The following is a 19234-nucleotide window of genomic DNA, read 5'->3' as shown; positions in this document are numbered from 1 at the left end:
TACTCGTTTAAACTCCCACCAGAACTGACCTCCCTAGACTCATATCAGCTTTTCAAAAAACAGATGAAAACGCACCTAAAAACCCACTGGCTATGCCCTTGCTCCAATCCTGACTGACCCCAGCAAACTTACTATTTCTCCTCAGTCTGCTCATGTGCACTTTTGCTCTTCTGTTCTAACTTAAACTGACTTCCACGGTCCCTCTATTTATTTCTGTTCTCCTGTTCTTAGTTCTGCTTGACTCCCCTCACCTCTTTATTGTCTGTCTCCTGCTACTCTTTAGCTGACTTCCTATAATCCTGTTTTACCTCTTACAACTCCTCTCTAACTTTTATTTCCCCCTCTCCCTTTCCTTCTGCTAGTTCCTGACCTCACTAAGTCCAGATCTCCTGTACCCAATAGTAGCCTTCATTATTTTTCCTTTCTCTTTACGTCGTTCTTGCCTTTACCTTCTTCAGCCTCTTAAAATCCTTTTCACCTCTAACCTGTAGATTCACACGGTATTTTTAACCACTTTTTACTTACAACTAATACCTACTTGTTGTTCATGACTAACTACTATGGACATTTTTCTACTTTAAATATTTATGTTGATACTGAAACTGTTTCTCCTCAGTGTCCAACTGATTTTTAAATTGTAATCTACTCAGGTTTTTACATCAAAAACGTATTTGTACTTGTATGTAGCCGTATAATACTTTATTAGTTTAGTTTTATTTTGTATAGTTAGTATTACTAGTGACCTTATAAACTGTAGTGTATTTTAGTTTTTTGATAGTGGAGCTTTTCTCCTCGGGCCTCTGCTGAAAATGGACATGTATCCAGCCAGACTAGCCCGGTTAACAAATGTAAAATAAAATAAAATAAATAAAAATTATTTCCTATCTTATTCTTAACTGCCTGCCTTATTCAGAGCTAAGAGAATTAAAGGCACAGCATTAGTGAGGTTCCGAAGCCACTATGTCACATGATACCCATCCCCAGTTTATGTCCCCCTGGTTTGAGCATCCAACAGATAGGCTGTGTGCTCATGACTCTCTATCTGCATTTGGTTGGCTGAGATCATCTCAAAGCAGTAAGGCTGTAGGAAAGTATCCTTGAGATAACTAAGGGTTGCCATTCCTACTAAGTAGTATTGAAGAGAAGTGAGGGCCCAGGCTCTTTACCTCTCACTGCCCTAACACTGCAGCTTCACAGTCTGTGTCTGTGTGTATCTGTCTGTTTTTTGTCTCTCTCTCTCTCTCTCTACATATATATATATATATATATATATATATATATATATATATAGATATATATATATATATATATATATATATGGATGCACACATACAAATACATATATATCCCCTTGCCCTTTTGCAAATCAGCTATTCTCCTTTATCTACCTGAAAGCCCAACTTTGGTGACTTCCTTTCACTATCCATTATATAGCCATTACAGTTTAATGTAGGGTGAACTGTTTTTCATATTTTTTTTCTAATTCCTCCCTGCTGTCTGATTTCAAAATATAGATAAAACCTGCTGGTAGTACATTATGAACTCCACTGCTACCTGAATTTGAACCACTTCCTAATCAGCATTTTAAAGGTCATACATTGAATTAGATTGTTGTTATCTCCACAAACCAAAGTAAAAAAAAATGTAAATATGAAGTATAATGAGCGTACGACATATTAAAAAAGGAAAAGGGTATCGCCACATGGAGTAGTTCCCCCCCAAAAACAGAGGACAAAGGAGATGGAGAAAGGCCAATATCCTGCAGCCTAGTTTTATTCTGCAGTACTTTTAAACCATTGCCTTATAAAATTACATCCAACAAAACAGAAGTACCACTGATGGGTCCTAGGCAGTTTTTCCATCATAGATTCAGAGTATGCAAGCTCAGGTCACATATTCATGGGTTCATTCTTCGCTGATAGGCAGTATATTAATTAAACCATACGAGTCGTGTCCACTGTAGTGCTTCTGGAACTCCTAACTGCTTGCCCTCCCTATCCATGAAGGATGCTTAGGCTGTGTATAACTTTTGTTTCCCATCCAGTCTCCTCAGATTTAAAGATAGTGGGGGTAAGTCTTGGTAAACAAATGCAAATAATTAAAATAAGTGTTTTGATTTAAAAACAGCAGGAATGTATTGTGGTATGTTAGGAGACTTTGGAAACCATATATGCCACGATAACAAGATGTGAAGTCTGGCAGCAATTTCCCAGAAGAACACAGACTTTATGAGGAACAAAACAAAAAATATGAGGCAAAAATCTGGACAGTTGAGAGGTATGTGTGCCAGAGATTCATACTAAAGTTTATTGACACTTTCCCCAAGTAATATTAAGTCTTGAAATGCCAGGCTGTTAGAAGTTTATTTCTTGATACCTTAAAATAAGATTATTTGTGCTACTAGAATCTAATAAAAGCAGAAATACTTAATGGACGTTTTGAGTTAGTGGACACGGACATCTGGTGCTTACATATGAACTTTTGTGTTATTTTTACTGAAGCAGAGTCTGTCTTGTTCCTTTTTTCTTTTTCTGATTTGCAAAGATATGTCATATTACTGCAGAGTCCCCAGTGGTAAATTATATTAGATGGCTTTGACATTGTAAGCCTTAGAATTATAGTGCTGTCTGAATTTAAATATCAAATTCCCTTTCCTCACTGCATAAATGTTTGTTTCTGTGGGGCAGCTGTAATTAGTGTAGGTTTTGTGACTTAGTCTTGCTGTATGAAAGAATGACGTGGTGGAAACTGAACTTAGACCTACAGAAAGTAGCACATTAACATATTTAACAACCTTTTACTTTAACCTTTCAGCTGCATTTTTAACAGATGTTACATATCTTATCATAGCTTTGGATACAATACCCCACTTAGGCATTATATTCAAGCTCGCTAATTTAGGTATAAACTCTTTTATAACCTGCTGGGCAGCCACCTGGCTCACTGATAGGACCCAGGAGGTTAAAGTAGGTAAGGCCACTTCCACCAAGAGGCCAGTCACTAGTGGAGTCCACCATGGCTTTCTACTGGGCTTTCTCCTTTTTGGCATATATTTCTCAGAAATAGAAGCAAATGTTGATGGCTTATGCCTGTCTAAGATTGCAGATGATTGCAAGCTGGGGGTTATCATCTTCTCCCCTGCATGCAGACATTAGCATTGTTTAGGAAGGCTTAACTCTGACTAAGAAATGGTACAAAAGCCATGGTTCTGAACGCAATGCTAAGAAATGCATAACTGTATCCTTTGGGAAGTCAACCATCCTGGCTAATTACCATGTTGATAATACATTCCTAAGAGGTGACCCAGTTCTCAGGGATCTAGGTATGCAAGTAGACAGTAGCCTTACATTCGAACACCACGTGGTCACAGTGGTAAGGAATTTTTTTTATGTTGCACAACTTATAAGTAAGGGCATGGCATCTTGGTCCAAAGAAATGATTATCTCACTTTACTCTGCCTTATCAGACCAGTCACAGAGTACAGTGCTCCCTTCTGTATGTACTTGACTAAGCATGTACAGCAACTAGAGCAATCTCAGAGGTTCCTTACAAAGAGAATGCAAGGTATAACAAACCTACCTTATGAAGAGCACTTTAAAGCTCTTTCCCTCCACTCATTTTCCTACAGATTGCTGAGAAGTGATCTATGCCTGGCTTACAAGGCATCCGCAAACCCCACGCTTATGAATCTCCTGCTTATTTGTAAGTCAAACTGTACTATAAATATAAGGTCTAAGGTCTTGAATTTTGCCTGTAGCTTAAACAGAACATACTGAAGAGACAGATATGTGTCTCAGAGACTGCCCTTCCTATGGAACAGGCTTCCCATACATGTGAGAATGAGTTCATCTATTACCCAGTTTAAGCCCAACCTAGACCAGTGGATGGAGAATAGGAAATTTACATAAGGCATGGCATCAATGTCCCTTAAGGACAGAGGTAGCTTATAAATTCCCAGCCCTCACTGTCCTACTTGGGTACATGACATCATTATTCTTTTGGGAAAACTTGGCTAGGCTTAAAAAGGCCCCCCTGGTCATTAGCCATGTAACAATCTATGTGTCTATGAATATGTATGCTTAGTTGTACTCTCTTAAGTCACAAGTGAGTATAAATAAACTTGTATTGCCTTTTGTTAGACTATTTGTGCATTATACACTGTTTATAGACTGATTGATGTCATGACAGTCTGTAATAAATGAAAATCTGTATTATAATTACTTTACACTAATCAATGGTAAACACGTATGCATGATTTCATTCTAGTTTTATAATCGAGTCAGTCCAGACTGAAGACCCGAATGTTCGTCTTGAGCCAGAAGATTTAGGCAACATTCCTGCAAATAATAATGATCAAGATATCAAACAAGTCGTTAAGCAGTTAATTCAGATTGCAAATGAGCTAGAAACTAATGTTGAACTGAAAAGGTAAGCAAAATGCACTTTGAATTTCCATACCTTGGGTCATTTACATTATGATGATGTTGCACATTGATGAGGTTTCGTTAAGGCTGTTCCTTGGTCTGAATATGTAAATTTGGTTTAAGATCATTTTCTTTTTCTTTCTTTCTTTTTTTCTTTCTTTCATTCTTAATGTTTATTAAGTTCTGCATATATTGTATGAAAATATGTCATGCTAGAGCTAAGGAAGGAAAAAAATACAATTCTGGAATATCTTTGGAAAAAAAAAACAATTAATGCAGTCCATTAGGTTGAATATGTCACCATAATGACATTGATGCCTATTTTATCGACCGACCATTTTACTCAGTTTCTCAAGTTTAAAAAAAAAAAAACTTAGCAGTCCTATATGAACTGGGAGGCAAGCATTTAAACCTGCTGAATCGTTACTTAATATAACATCCTCTGAGCTTGTGGAACTGATTGTAAAATGTTATAACATGAATCTTCAACTGACAGATTTTAATTAAATATGCAGTTGTCAGCTACTCATGATTGACCTTGGGACCATAGTGGATACTCACCTCTCCTTTGAAAATCACATTGCCACAGTGGTCAGAAAATCTTTCTACATGGCCACCTAATTGCAAAAGGATTTGCATCTAGAAAAAAGGAAGTCATTGTCCCCCTCTACTCATCACGTATCAGACCCCTCATTGAGTACAATTCCCCATTTGGGATGTACCTCACAAGACACCTACAATAACTGGATAGGCCCCAGAAGTACCTCACCAAGAGGATAGCTAGCCTCAAACAGTTGCCCTATGCCAACTGGCTCAAGAAACTCCAACTCTACTTGGTCGCATACCGCTTACTCCAGGGAGATCTCTGTCTGACATACAAAGCTATGTCAAACCCAGATTTGATGTACATGCTCCACTTAAAGAAATCCCAGTCTCCCAGAGCTACACATTCTAGGGACCTAAACCTCACCACAACAATAAATAAGACATGTTGGAGGGATAGATTCTTGTCCCAGAGACTTCCCATGCTCTGGAACAAAATTCCCATCTACATCAAACAGAGCTCATTAGCAATCTTCAGTGATGAGTGGATGGGTAATAGAAAATCACCCCTGGGATCATGTATGTGGCTCAACTCAATAGAGAAGCAGGAATTTAATCTACGTGGGTGGCGAAACCCAAGACACTTTTGGCTAAGCTTACTTATGCTCTCGGGCCGATAGCCTAGTACCTACCTATGAACTAAAAGCTTAGTTTATTCCTCAGCTCCCAGACACAACAACCATTTTTACACCTCCTTTGTTTTGTAGAAATTTGTAGGCTGTTAACAGTGTATAACAAAGATTAAAATGTTTTAACTTGTCAATGGTGAGAGGGTTGTCCATGTGTCATTATAACCTTTTATTGGCCCTGGTCATTGTTGTCCATATCAGTTCATAGAGGAACTGAGTGATATTTTGTAGAACCAGTTAATTACTGTAAGGGATTTTGTAATTATAAGATTATCGCATCAAACAGCTTGCAGTAAACTCTGTACCTCTGCCCAGTACAAATCATGGGCAGTCATGTAAAATATGTTCCCATTTCCACTTATATGTTCTGGTGTGCTTCCAAAACTGAACTAACACCCAAATGTACAGCATGGAAATCTTTCTGGCTTTAAAATCTCTCAGGAAATCAGTTTTGAGTATGTTAATAGAGATGCACACAGAGAAGTTGCAAACTGCACAGCCATACTGTTTTGATTCTCATTTGGAAAACCTTGTTGCTGCAAAGAACATTTTAAGGTACCTGATAGACTTTTGATATTTTAATGCATTGCAAATGGAAAAAGAAAACTAAAATGATTTGAACAAATCAGTTTATATTTTACCTACATGCTAATAAATTAAAACCGTTTGATATTGTGAGGCTCATTAGCGCAAGTCCTAGAATTTACATAAACTAAGTTTTAAATGGTCATTTCTCAGAATATTCCCTTTTCCTTGATACATGGTGATCTTGGAGTTGCTATCTGTAAGGTTAGAGGAGTGAGGGGCTTGCCCTGCATGCATCAGTGGTGCAAGGGCAAAACTTTAAATGAAAACAATAATGTTTGACATTTACTGTTCTGCTATATTATCAGATTTTTTTCGTACTTAATGGCTTGTACTTATGAGTCTCAGAATTAAAATAGGGAGCCCTTATATACTGTATAAAGATAAATTTATAATGACCTAGAATACACTGCAATTTGGAGAACTGATTTTGTCAAGGCATGTGAGCATAAAACCATTGTTCTTTCTGTTGCTGATATTTATACATTTACTGACTGTACACACGACTAAAATACCAAGTAATATATTGTATAGCATCTCAGTCATTTGGACCAGCACTGATTCATTAGGTTATGATTTTAACTTATTGGATTTCATGTTATCGTTTCTTTTCTGAACCATGTTGAAATGCTACAAGCATATGACCTTCACCTGTTTCTGTTTGCTATCTTTGTGTATGACATTAACTCTCACTGTTTATGATTATTTTTAGTTTCCAATGCACAGATCATTACACCTTATTCTATTCAAGTCCTGACCTCAGTCAAAGTTTCCGATAATTGCTAAAGTGTTCGAGCGACATCTACTTTCTTGAGGTGGTTGTTTTAGCAAAATTACACTGCATCACCAGGGATTAAACTGTAAGTCTTGATCACAATTTAAATCTGTCATACTGATAAAAAAGAGGAAGCTCTCCTGAACGAAACAGTTTGTGATAGATTTTATGCACTTAACAGCTACGCACTTTCTACACGTTTTAGCACGTTTTACATCTTTACTTTCCTTTACCAGTAGTGAACTGACTTTTCTCCACTGTTGTACAACCTCAGAGTTGGTTGGTATGTTTAAGTTCGGTGTTATGAAGCGTTCCCCAAATGGTAACAGGACTTGCCCCCTGCAAAAAAAGAAAAAAAAAATACTCTGAATTTCACCAAAAGAGATTTTGTGAAAACATTTTCAAAGTTTTGGGCTTTAGAAAAGTGCTTTCAGGCTATCAGCATTAATCCATTGGATTTGTGCTAGGATAACCAAATCTGCTGATGACTGCACTGTTGGTAAGATTATTTCTTCAATAAAAAGATATTCTCCAAGATGACCTACAAAAATACGTACCTTATGAAGTAGAATTTACACTGAATTTTAATCAGTAAAATAGCACTGTGATATCTGCCAAAAAGACAAACTATAATTACAAATTAAATTGTCATATTATAAAAAAGTGGCCCAATCTCTAAAATCTAAGAACAATGGTGGAGAGTAATTTAAACTCTGACCAGTGTGTGTGTATCTGCCAGTAATAGAAACATATATTTAGCACATCTAATTCTAAAGGTCATACTAGACACACTGAGAATATCATTGCACCACATTTTACCTCACTGTACTGACTGGTTAGCGAAGTCAGTACTATCTTTTGTAGCCCCTGAACAAGCCACCTGAAAGCATCTGAATGTTATATCACATTATACCACACCAACTTGCTCCACACAAAATACTCCAAATCACTCTCATTCTCACTAGGCATTTTTTACATCACCCGCACTACTTCCCCATCCACATATAGTGCAACCCTATAATTCCTATTCAGACCCCCCACCTAGAAACAACTTAAACATTATAGCCATGACTATCACGCAACTAAGTCTAGTCTGTCTTCTCATAATTCTTTACAGCACCACAAGTTATCACTCTAGCAATATCCCTAAACTTAGTAGCACAACACTGCATTATGCACTCTCAGATACAGACACCACACATTGTAATAATATCTGCCACAGTTATTCAAGAACTACATAACGGACCAATTCAGGACTAAACACATATGCTCTCATTCCTACTCCAAAAAAACAATACTTTCTCACACTCCTCACCAATCTCCAATATCTGTATAACCATTTTAACTCCAGGCTCACCATAAGTGGGGATATCCACCCCAACCTAGGCCCAAATCCATCCTGTCCAACTCAAACTGCTCCGACACAAATGTCAGAACATAACATCCCCACTTCTTCATCCCAGGGCAAATAAACAACAGCAGCAAAACCAACCATCTTTTAATGCTAAATATTAATATTAGAAGTATCAAAAATAAAATACTTGAACTCCAGGCCACAATAGCACACTACTCCCCAGACATAGTTGCTTTAACAGAAAACTGGCTAAATAAAAACATAGCTAACTCAGACGTTCTCCCTACCGGGTACAATATCATTAGGCAAGACAGACCATAGGTTCATAGGTTCATACTAGGCTATTTGCCCTAGGCCATTTATAAGCCTAGCCAGAGTGTGTTTGGCTTTCGTCACCCATTTTAAATGAATTTTGCTATGCCCTTTTTCGAGGTTAGTATACTGGGCCTCTTGTCTAACAGTGACACAGAAGTGATACCCGGGGTAAACCTACTATCTCCCATCTACTCATCAAGATTCCTCTTGAAGAGAGTCAATGAGGGACTCTGCCTAACCTGGACTGGGATTTTATTCCAGAGTGAAGGGAGCCTCTGGGTTACAAATCTGTCCCTCCAGCATGTCCTGTTTATTTCAGTACTGAGGTTCAAGTCTCTCGAGCGCGTAGCTCGATGGGATTTGGATTTTCTGAGGTGCAGCATGTCCATTAATTCCAGGTTGGACATGGCTTTATACATCAGGCACAGATCGCCTGTGAGCAGGCGGTATGCCACTGAGTAGAGCTGGAGTTTCTTTAACCGGGCAGCATATGGCATCTGTTTGAGCCCTTTGATCCTCTTGGTGAGGTACTTTTGGGGTCTTTCCAGTTGCTGCAGGTGTCTGGTAAGGTACATCCCAAAAGGGGCATTGTACTCAATTATGGGCCTGATGAGGGATGAGTAAAGAGGCACGATGACCTCCCCTGATCTAGATGTGAATCACTTCATGATTAGGTGGGCTATATAAAATGTTTTTCTAACCACATTGGCCACGTGGTTGTCAAATGAGAGATTGCTATCAACTTGGGACCCCAGGTCCCTAATTACTTCTTCCATACTTAATGGATTACCACCTATGTGGTAATTTGTGGGCACTTTGTTTTTGCCAAAGGGGATGGCTGTACACTTTTGGCGTTTTGCTTGAGGCCATGGCTCTGGCACCAGTTGTCTGTTTCTATGAGGCCCTTTTGTAGGATGCTTGTGTCGGCTGGAGAGTTGATTATGGCACCCAGTTTGCAGTCATCTGCGAACTTGGTCAGCCACAGTCCTTCCGTGTTAGCCTCTACCTCTGAGAAATATATACCGAACAAGAGAGGTCCCAGGACTGAGCCTTGTGGGAAGCCACTTGTAACTGGTTTGGAGTCTGACATGGCTCCAGCAATTCTAACCATGTGGGTTCTGTCCTTGAGCCAGTTTGCAACCCATCTAGTGACATAGGGGTATATATTTAAGCTGGTGAGCTTATCTATAATGCCAGAGTGGGGTATTGTATCGAAGGCTTTTGCAAGGTTCAGGTAGGCTGTGTGGACCACCTTCTCCTCGTCAATGGCCTTGGTGACTGTTTCAAAGAAATCAACCAGGTTTAAGTGGCAGGATCTGCCCTTAACAAAGCCGAACTGGGTAGGATCCAGTGTTTGTAGGTCCCCAATATCTTTATTTATGAGGTCCATGATGATCCTTTCCAAAGCTTTGCAGACCAAGCTAGTCAGGCTTATGGGGCGATAGTTTCCAGGATCCGTTGAGGCACCACCTTTGTGGAGAGGGACCACTGTTGCTGTACGCCACTCTTTGGGTACATATCCTGTAGTAAGGCTGAGATTGAACAGTAGTTTAATGTTTGGGTTTAGTTTTTCTTGGAGTTCATGTAGGACACAGCCCGGGACACCGTCTGGTCCCATTGATGCTGTGTTTTTTGCTTTGGAGAGGGCGGCTCTTACCTGAGCATCTGAGATGTCAGGGGGGCAGCACTCTGCTGGGATAGATATTTGCCCTTTTGGTGGGGAAGGGGGGGGAAAGTTTGCGCTGAACCTGTCAGCTAGGATGTTGGCAATGTCTGTGGGTTTGGTGTATTTTTTGTTATTTTGGACTAATTCTGAGCATATCTGGGAATTCCCACCCAGGTTCCTAACATAACTAAAGAAAGCCTTGTGATTATCCTTAGTGTCCTGTGCAATTTTTCTCTTGAAGCTGGCCTTAGATGATTTTATGAGTGCCTGTAGTTTTTTGCTAAAACTGATCAGAGATGCCTTCCCTTTTTGGGATTTTGCTCTATCATGTAGTAGCTTCCTCTTTCTATTGTATAGTATGTTTATGGCTGGGGTCCACCAGACAGGACGCCTAACTTTGGAGGATTGGGTCTTGGTTTTATTTGGGATTGCATGATCCATGCATTCCTGAAGGTGTTCATAGAATGTGTTTATAAAGGATTCTGTGGTCTGGGTCGTATTTCCACAGACCTGGGGGCTTTGAAGGATTCCACCTCAGTTTTGAGGAGTGTGAAATTTGCTATAGAGAAGTTTTTCACTGTGGTTTTCTGGGCAGGGGCTGGGGTCGGAATGTGAATATCTAGTGAGATTAGCTTATGGTCTGATCTTACCAGTGAGGGATACACTTCTGGTCTGGAGCTTAGAGTCCCCATGTTGGTGATGATCAGGTCCAGTATGTTTTCCCCTCTTGTGGGAGTGGCAACAAGTTGTTCCATAGCATTTGAGTTTATAAATTCTAGGAACCTTTGGGCTAGGGTGTTGGAGCTAGAGTAATGCTCCCAGTCTATGTTAGGGTAGTTGAAGTCGCCCAATATAATGGTGTTTGGAGAGTCCTTCATATTTTCAAGTGTTCTCAGGAAGGCCGAGTGGGGTTCCTGGGTTTGGGAGGGTGGTCTGTAGCAGGCTATAAACTGGAAGGCAGTTTTACCCACTGTTAGTTGCACATGGATAGTCTCTGATGCTTCGTGCTGTGCCACCAACCTGGAGGTGTGGGTATCTTTGACGAATATTGATACTCCCCCTCCTTTTGTGGTTCGTTCCAAGTTTTGGGCCGAAAAACATGGTATGAGGTATAACCTGGTAGTGCTGGGGTGCTCTCGGGAGCCTTGAACCAGGTTTCTGTTACTGCACAGATATCGATGTTCTCCATGCTAAGGAGAGTTTCAAGTGCATGCATCTTGAGGTTTAGACTTCTGGCGTTGAGTAGCATTACCCTTATCCCTTGTGATACCTATGGAGGTGGGTTTGTCTTTTGAGCCTTGCCTAAAAAAGGCACTATGGGGGTGGCAAGAGCCTTTGCCAATATCCGAAAGCCCAGGGGTGACAGGTGCAAGCCTTCCCTAGCGAAGCATCGTGACTTGTTGAGCATGTCATCCCAGGCAGACAGGCATTGGATCCCCTTTGAATGACACCAATACTTAAGCCAATTGTTGAAATTGATCATCTTGTCTTCATATTGTGGCATCATTCTTGGTGAGGGTAAGATGCTACTCAAGGTCAGGGTCATACCGGCCTAGGCTACATGCTCAGAGAGCTCCTCTATGTCTCTTTTCATGCAGTCCAGGGAGGTACGTCTCAGGTCATTCACACCAGCATGGACAATGACTAAGTCATATTTGTACTTGCCTTGGAGTGACCTGAGTGCTTGTGTTATGTGGCGGATCCTAGCACCTGACAGGCAACTCACCGTGACCTTCTCCTTGTTCAGCCTGGTGAGCGGGACGTCAGTGTGCGTGACGATAGAGTCACCTATTACAAGTGTATCAGGTGTGTTGTTTAGCCTTAAGGGCTGTGACTGTTCGGCACACTGGCTTTGTGAGCTATGTGTTGCACATGTTTTGTTTTGGGGTAGCGGTTGCTTGGGTGTCTGCTTTGGAGGAGATTTTTATTTAGAGCCTCCGAGTATGTTTTTGTGTGTTTATGTGTTTGGTTTGCTGTCGTGGTAGGTCTATGTGAGACTGGAATTGTAGTGAGTGTGGTTTCCTTCTCATCCTGACTGGTTACGCCAGTACTGAGTTGAGAGAGCTTGGCCTCCAGTTTGGCTATATGGTTGCATCTCTCACATGTGTTGGAATTTGTTGGGAGGAGGAGAGGGTTGTCTGTGTACATGAGGCAGTTGTAACATTGCCTCAAGATTCCCAGATTCACCAGCTGGACCAGAGAGGAGATTGACAACTGACCTTTGGACATGCTAGAATAGTATTGGAAATTCCTTTATAATTGAAAAAAAGGGCCAATGGGGAACAAAGTACTCAAGGGGAGTTTGTGAGGGTGTAGTGCTTTTAATTTTTTAGTGCTGACTTATATAATTGCTTTAGTGAGCAAGTGCCAGGCTTTAGAGTGGGAATGGGTGTTTATTATGAGAACTAGATCAGTTCTAAGGGAAAAAGTGAAGAGCAGACTTTGTGGAGCCGAGAATGGTTTAAACCCAATTAAACGGCACTGCTCGATGCTGCGCTCGCTATGTGCAAAATCGCGCAAAGCCTCGCTAAAGCGGGTTTTATACAGGGGGACTTGAAAGAGCTAGAAATTGGCCTAAAATGGCCAATAGACTACCAGATTCTTGTGCTGGGAACACTCCTCCAGGGATAGATAGGCTGCTCCAAGCTCTCCACTGCCAGTGGTGAACAAAGAAGCCTCCCTTTATCCAAGAAAGGAAATGGGCAACACAGGAACTTTCCAAAAGTCTAGAATACAGCAAAGCCTGTATTTGGACTACTCTATGTCAGGAAAGACGGGAAACAAGGAACATTTTTTTTTTCTTTTTTGCAACAAACAGCAGGAAAATGCAATAAATATGTAACACAGGCTAGCGCACTTGAGTGTGTAGCCTCAACAGGTAAATGCAACAAACAGGACAAACTTTAAAAGTGCATGTGCAAAAACAACTTTAAACAGTTAAAAACAGTTCAAGAAGCAGAAATACTTGCAGTTTAGCTAGATCGGACAGTCGCCCAGGTAGTAGCAGGAAAAAAAAAACACTTTTATCAGGTTAGCAGTCGCTCTTTTAGCCTCTCTGGTGCTAGCACCACTCTGCAGGATCACAAGGAGCTTGGCTGAGTAGTAACAAGCGCACAAACCGCGCCAAAGTGGGTTTTATACACGGGGACTTGAAAGAGCTAGAAATTGGTCCACAACGGCCAATAGACTACCAGGTTCTTGTGCTTGGAACACTCCTTCAAGGATAGATAGGCTGCTCTAAGCTCCCCACTGCCACTGGTGAACAAAGACACCTCCGACTACTCTAGGTCAGGAAAGATGGGAAACAAAGATAATTTTTTTTTTTTTCGTTTTTGCAACAAACAGCAGAAAAATGCAATAAATATGTAACGCAGGCTAGCGCACTTGAGTGTGTAGCCTCAACAGGTAAATGCAACAAACAGGACAAACTTTAAATTACAAGCGCAAAAGCGTGCTAAAGCTGGCTTTAAAGCAGGGGGGTAGAAAGAGATAGGAAATGGCCCAAAATGGCCAATAAGCTACAGGTCACTGGGCTGGAACCACTCCTCAAGGGACAAGATAGGCTGTTCAGAGATCCCCACTCTCACTGGAAAACAAAGAAGCTTCCTCCTATTCAAATAAGGATATGGGCAACACAGGAACTATGACACAGCCCAGAGATCAGCAATACCTGAAGACTGGACTATTCTAGTTCAGTAAAGGTGGGAAACAAGGATTTTTTTTTTTTTTTTTTTTTACAAAGTAGCAGGTATTAGGTACAGAAACACAGTAAATGCTTTAAATCGGCTAGCACATTTGAGTGTGTAGCCTACCAGTTAAACTAAGCAAAAACAAACTTTAAAAGTGCAAAAAAACTCAGAAATACAGGCAGGAATGCAATAAAACAACTTTGCAGAGCTTATTTAGTTAAAGAAACAGAAAAGTCTATATATACAGAAAAGCAGCTAAAACACACAAATACTTCAGATGCAGTGCAACCTAGAGCACTTGAGTTGTAGCAATATTAAGGCAATTACAGTTATAATAAATGCTCTGAAATATACTCTATATTTCCAAAATGTTTGAGAAGCACAGTCAAAACACAAGGAGGTTCAGGAAAAAAAAAGTTTTTGTTTTTTTTTTTTTTGAAAGGGAAAAAGGAGAAACAGAAGGCCTTATCAAATGTTCCCACTGTACTAGGTAGAATGAGCTAATGACACTAGACTGGGAGGAGTGTCACAGATCAGATTTACAGTAGGCCGGGCAACTGTAAAGCCACCAAGTATAAGAGCAAGACACCAACTGGGCGGGAGATACAGATAAAGATTTGTAAAGATACAGAATGCTTTTAACTGCAGACAAATCAGTTACTTGTGCAGATTAGTTAATAGCAATAAAATACACTCGAAGACTAAAAAGCAGACAATAAAAGTGCTATATATTAATTGTTAAAAACAATAATCTGTATAAATAATAAAAAAAAAAACAGGATACTTATATATCTCAGATGACAGCTGCGGTCAACAACTCTTATCCACTCTGCTCAGTGTGTATAGACAGAAACCCTATCAAAGTTAGGGCTTAAATACCAGAAGAACAACTTTTTTTTTTTTTTTTTTTTACAAGAACACAAAAGAACCAGTCCCCACTCATCAGACTATTAACACAATATAGCCAAGTTAAAGAGGCTTCAGCTAGAAACAATAGCTTACAGCCAGTAGCACTAGAGAAAGCCACAAACAGATAAAGATTTGTAAAGATACAGAATTCTTTTAACTGCAGACAAATCAGTTACTTGTGCAGATTAGTTAATAGCAATAAAATGCACTCGAAGACTAAAATGCAGACAATAAAAGTGCTATATATTAATTGTTAAAAACAATAATCTGTATAAATAATAAAAAAAAAAGCAGGATACTTATATATCTCAGCTGACAGCTGCGGTCAACAACTCTTATCCACTCTGCTCAGTGTGTATAGACAGAAATCCTATCAAAGTTAGGGCTTAAATACCAGAAGAACAACTTTTTTTTTACAAGAACACAAAAGAACCAGCCCCCACTCAGCAGACTATTAACACAATATAGCCAAGTTAAAGAGGCTTCAGCTAGAAACAATAGCCTACAGCCAGTAGCACTAGAGAAAGCCACAAACAGATAAAGATTTGTAAAGATACAAAATGCTTTTAACTGCAGACAAATCAGTTACTTGTGCAGATTAGTTAATAGCAATAAAATACACTCGAAGACTAAAAAGCAGACAATAAAAGTGCTATATATTAATTGTTAACAACAATAATCTGTATAAATAATCGAAAAAAAAAAAACAGGATACTTATATATCTCAGCTGACAGCTGCGGTCAACAACTCTTATCCACTCTGCTCAGTGTGTATAGACAGAAACCCTATCAAAGTTAGGGCTTAAATTCCAGAAGAACAACTTTTTTTTTTTTTTTTATAAGAACTCAAAAGAACCAGTCCCCACTCAGCAGACTATTAATACAATATAGCCAAGTTAAAGAGGCTTCATCTAGAAACAATAGCCTACAGCCAGTAGCACTAGAGAAAGCCACAAACAGATAAAGATTTGTAAAGATACAGAATGCTTTCAACTGCAGACAGATCAGTTACTTGTGCAGATTAGTTAATAACAATAAAATACACTCGAAGACTAAAAAGCAGACAAAGGTGCTATATATTAATTGTCAAAAACAATAATCTGTATAAATAATCGAAAAAAAAACCAGGATACTTATATATCACAGCTGACAGCTGTGGTCAACAACTCTTATCCACTCTGCTCAGTGTGTATAGACAGAAACCCTATCAAAGTTTGGGCTTAAATACCAGAAGAACAACTTTTTTTTTACAGGAACACAAAAGAACCAGCCCCGACTCAGCAGACTGTTAACACAATATAGCCACGTTAAAGAGGCTTCAGCTAGTAACAATAGCCTACAGCCAGTAGCACTAGAGAAAGCCACAAACAGATAAAGATTTGTAAAGATACAAAATGCTTTTAACTGTAGACAAATCAGTTACTTGTGCAGATTAGTTAATAGCAATAAAATATACTCGAAGACTAAAAAGCAGACAATAAAAGTGCTATATATTAATTGTTAAAAACAATAATCTTTATAAATAATCGAAAAAAAACAGGATACTTATATATCTCAGCTGACAGCTGCGGTCAACAACTTTTATCCACTCTACTCAGTGTGGGGGTGGAACTGTCTTACTGTACAAGTCAACCTTAACTGTCCGTCAATTACCAACCTCCTACCCCTCCCCCAATAATTGGGACATACTTATCTCACAACTTCAACTTCCCCCTAAAAAGGTCATCACCACAATTGTGATCTATATTCCACCTGGTAATACACCTGCTAGCCTTGAAGACATTATCCTGGTGTTCTTCCACATACTCATAAGAAACCCTTATTCTGGGGGACGTCAACCTAGATTGGTTCACCTCTATGTCAAAACCACCAAGTAATCTAATAAATCTCCATGGCTACCAGCAGCTAGTCCAAATGCCAACTAGATGTGATAAAAATTCTAAAAGGGAATCCATCCTTGACTGGGTCCTAACTAACAACCCCACATTGTACCCTCACACAGGCAGTTTCCCAGACACCTTAAGTGACCACAACATAATATACTGTAGACGTAGTAGAACAAGCATATGCAAAACCACTAACTATATATCCACTAGAAACACAAAAAAATTCTCTCCTGAGGTCCACAACACTTTACTCTGTAACTGTGACTGGACCCCCCTAAAAACCCTCCCACTTGACAAGGCTGTAGCATATTTCAACAAAACATTTCTACAACACCTAGACACTGTCGCTCCATTTCGCAAAATCAAGATTAGAACCTCTACAAACCCCTGGCTCAGTAAAGAAACCAAAGAAATCCTCAAGTCCAGAGACACTGCCTGGCTTTATATCAAAAAAACAAAGAAACACAAAGCCTAACTAAGTACCAAGAACTGCGCAACAGTGCAAAAAATGCATTAGGCTGGACAAAAAAATCCTACTACACAACATTACAAACTAAATACCAACACAACCCGCAAAAATTTTGGAAAAATGTAAACCAGCTACTAAAATCCACCCAAAAGGCTACCCCCAAACCAACCACCCCTGACACTAAAGTTCCCATCGAAACACAATTCAACTCCCACTTTGTGAACTCAATTCTATCCTTAGTATCACAGGACAGTTCCTTTCTCACTACCCCCCCCCAACACAAATAACACCAATACAAGCTTTACCCTCAAAACAGTTTCCACCACTTCAATCAAAAGCATGCTCTCCAAACTAAAAACCTCATCAACAGCAGCCGACTTACTCCCCAACTATTTCTTGAAACTCACAGCAGATGCTATTGCTATCCCAGTCTCCACTCTCATAAACAGATCAATTGTTGAAAACTATGTGCCCAAACTCTGGAAAATATCCTATGTTACACCCATACATAAAGGCGGGACCTCCACAGAACTTAATAACTACAGACCCATTGCTTTACTCTCTCCCCTGATCAAAACCCTAGAAAAATGCATCCATACCCAGATGATAAACTATCTCCTAGACAGCAACATCCTGTCACCTACTCAGCATGGTTTCTGACCTGCCCATAGTACCACTACAGCCCTCCTCTGCTTCACAGACACAAGAAACTGTCTCAAAAATGAAGGCCTACAAGTGACAACTCTTTTTTTTGGATATGTCCAAAGCATTTGACACAGTCTCACACCAATTCCTGCTAAACAAACTAAACCAATACCATCTATCAAATTCCACTCTTACCTGGTTCCAAAGCTACTTAACTGACAGGTACCAAGCTGTGAAATGGGAAAATACTCTCTCTCCTCAGCTGCCCATAACTGTAGGAGTCCCACAGGGTTCTATCTTAGGACCACTACTATTCACAGTCTTCACAAATGACCTCCATACCTCCACACAGCATGCATCTATAATTCAGTATGCAGATGACACGATGTTAATCTGTGCTGCACAAAACATTCCCACCATCCTGCAAACAAAATTGCAAACACACCAAAGGTGAATGAACGCCAGGAATACAGGATACTGCGCTGGAAACACTTAATTTATTGACATAAAATAGGTTGAGCGCTTTCTACAGAAGTAAATCTGTCTTCTTCAGAACATCATAGCATGGAATCATGACGCTTATATATCATAATTGAAGTAAAAAGCCCGCCCCGTTTCTCCGTTAGTAACACGAAACCAATTTCAATGAAAACTAGCTGCTATCAGCACGAAGATAATCGTTTGCACAACCGGCTAATACACCGCACAATTTATCCTCAATCCAAAGAAAACTCAGCTTATGATTATAACCAGTTCTAACAAAAACACTAACAGTCAATTCACTATCTACTCCACTAATGCTACTCCAATTGCTCCAGTGGCACAGGCTAAGCTATTGGGAATAACCATAGACTGCCAAACTGGGGTCGCTCTACCATATCAAACCATTTCTTACCAACAACTCAAGATCAGCCATTGCTCGCTCCCAACTTCTATCCACCCTACTCTATGCATCTCCCATTCTGACTAATCTCAACAAAACTGAACTAAGCAAAATGGAACCATGCTATAACAGAATTGCCCACTTTGCTGCAAATTGGTCATATAGAACTCATCACTGTACTGCTTTGAGACAGCTCCACTGGCTTGAACTGCCCAACCTCCTAACCTACAATCAGCTCTGCCTCTGTCATTCTATCTATTACCTCCCCAATAAGTGTCCTGCCCTCAAAAACCTAGTACAACATCACTCAGCCAAAAGGCCTCTTAGATCATCAAGCAAACTACTACTAGAAGTCACCAACAGCTACAATAGCTTTGGAGATGCACTATATAGTAGTTCAGT

The 19234-nt window shown here is 39.8% G+C and overlaps 1 protein-coding gene across 1 annotated transcript in view; it reads left to right on the top strand.

Moving 5' to 3' along the window:
* LOC122811046 (apoptosis regulator BAX-like) overlaps window positions 1–19234 on the top strand; it is a 302247-nt gene that overhangs the window by 106723 nt on the left and 176290 nt on the right. Inside the window, exon 3 of the mRNA XM_044082583.1 lies at window positions 4267–4428. Coding sequence (XP_043938518.1) covers window positions 4267–4428 — 162 coding nt within the window. The remainder of the gene's footprint in view (window positions 1–4266; window positions 4429–19234) is intronic.

Source organism: Protopterus annectens, chromosome 9.part0 (assembly GCF_019279795.1).
Source record: "Protopterus annectens isolate FY-2018-M chromosome 9.part0, PAN1.0, whole genome shotgun sequence".
Classification (NCBI taxonomy): domain Eukaryota; kingdom Metazoa; phylum Chordata; order Ceratodontiformes; family Protopteridae; genus Protopterus; species Protopterus annectens.
The sequence above is the reverse complement of the archived record's forward strand: the minus strand, read 5'-3'. Positions and strand labels throughout refer to the sequence as shown.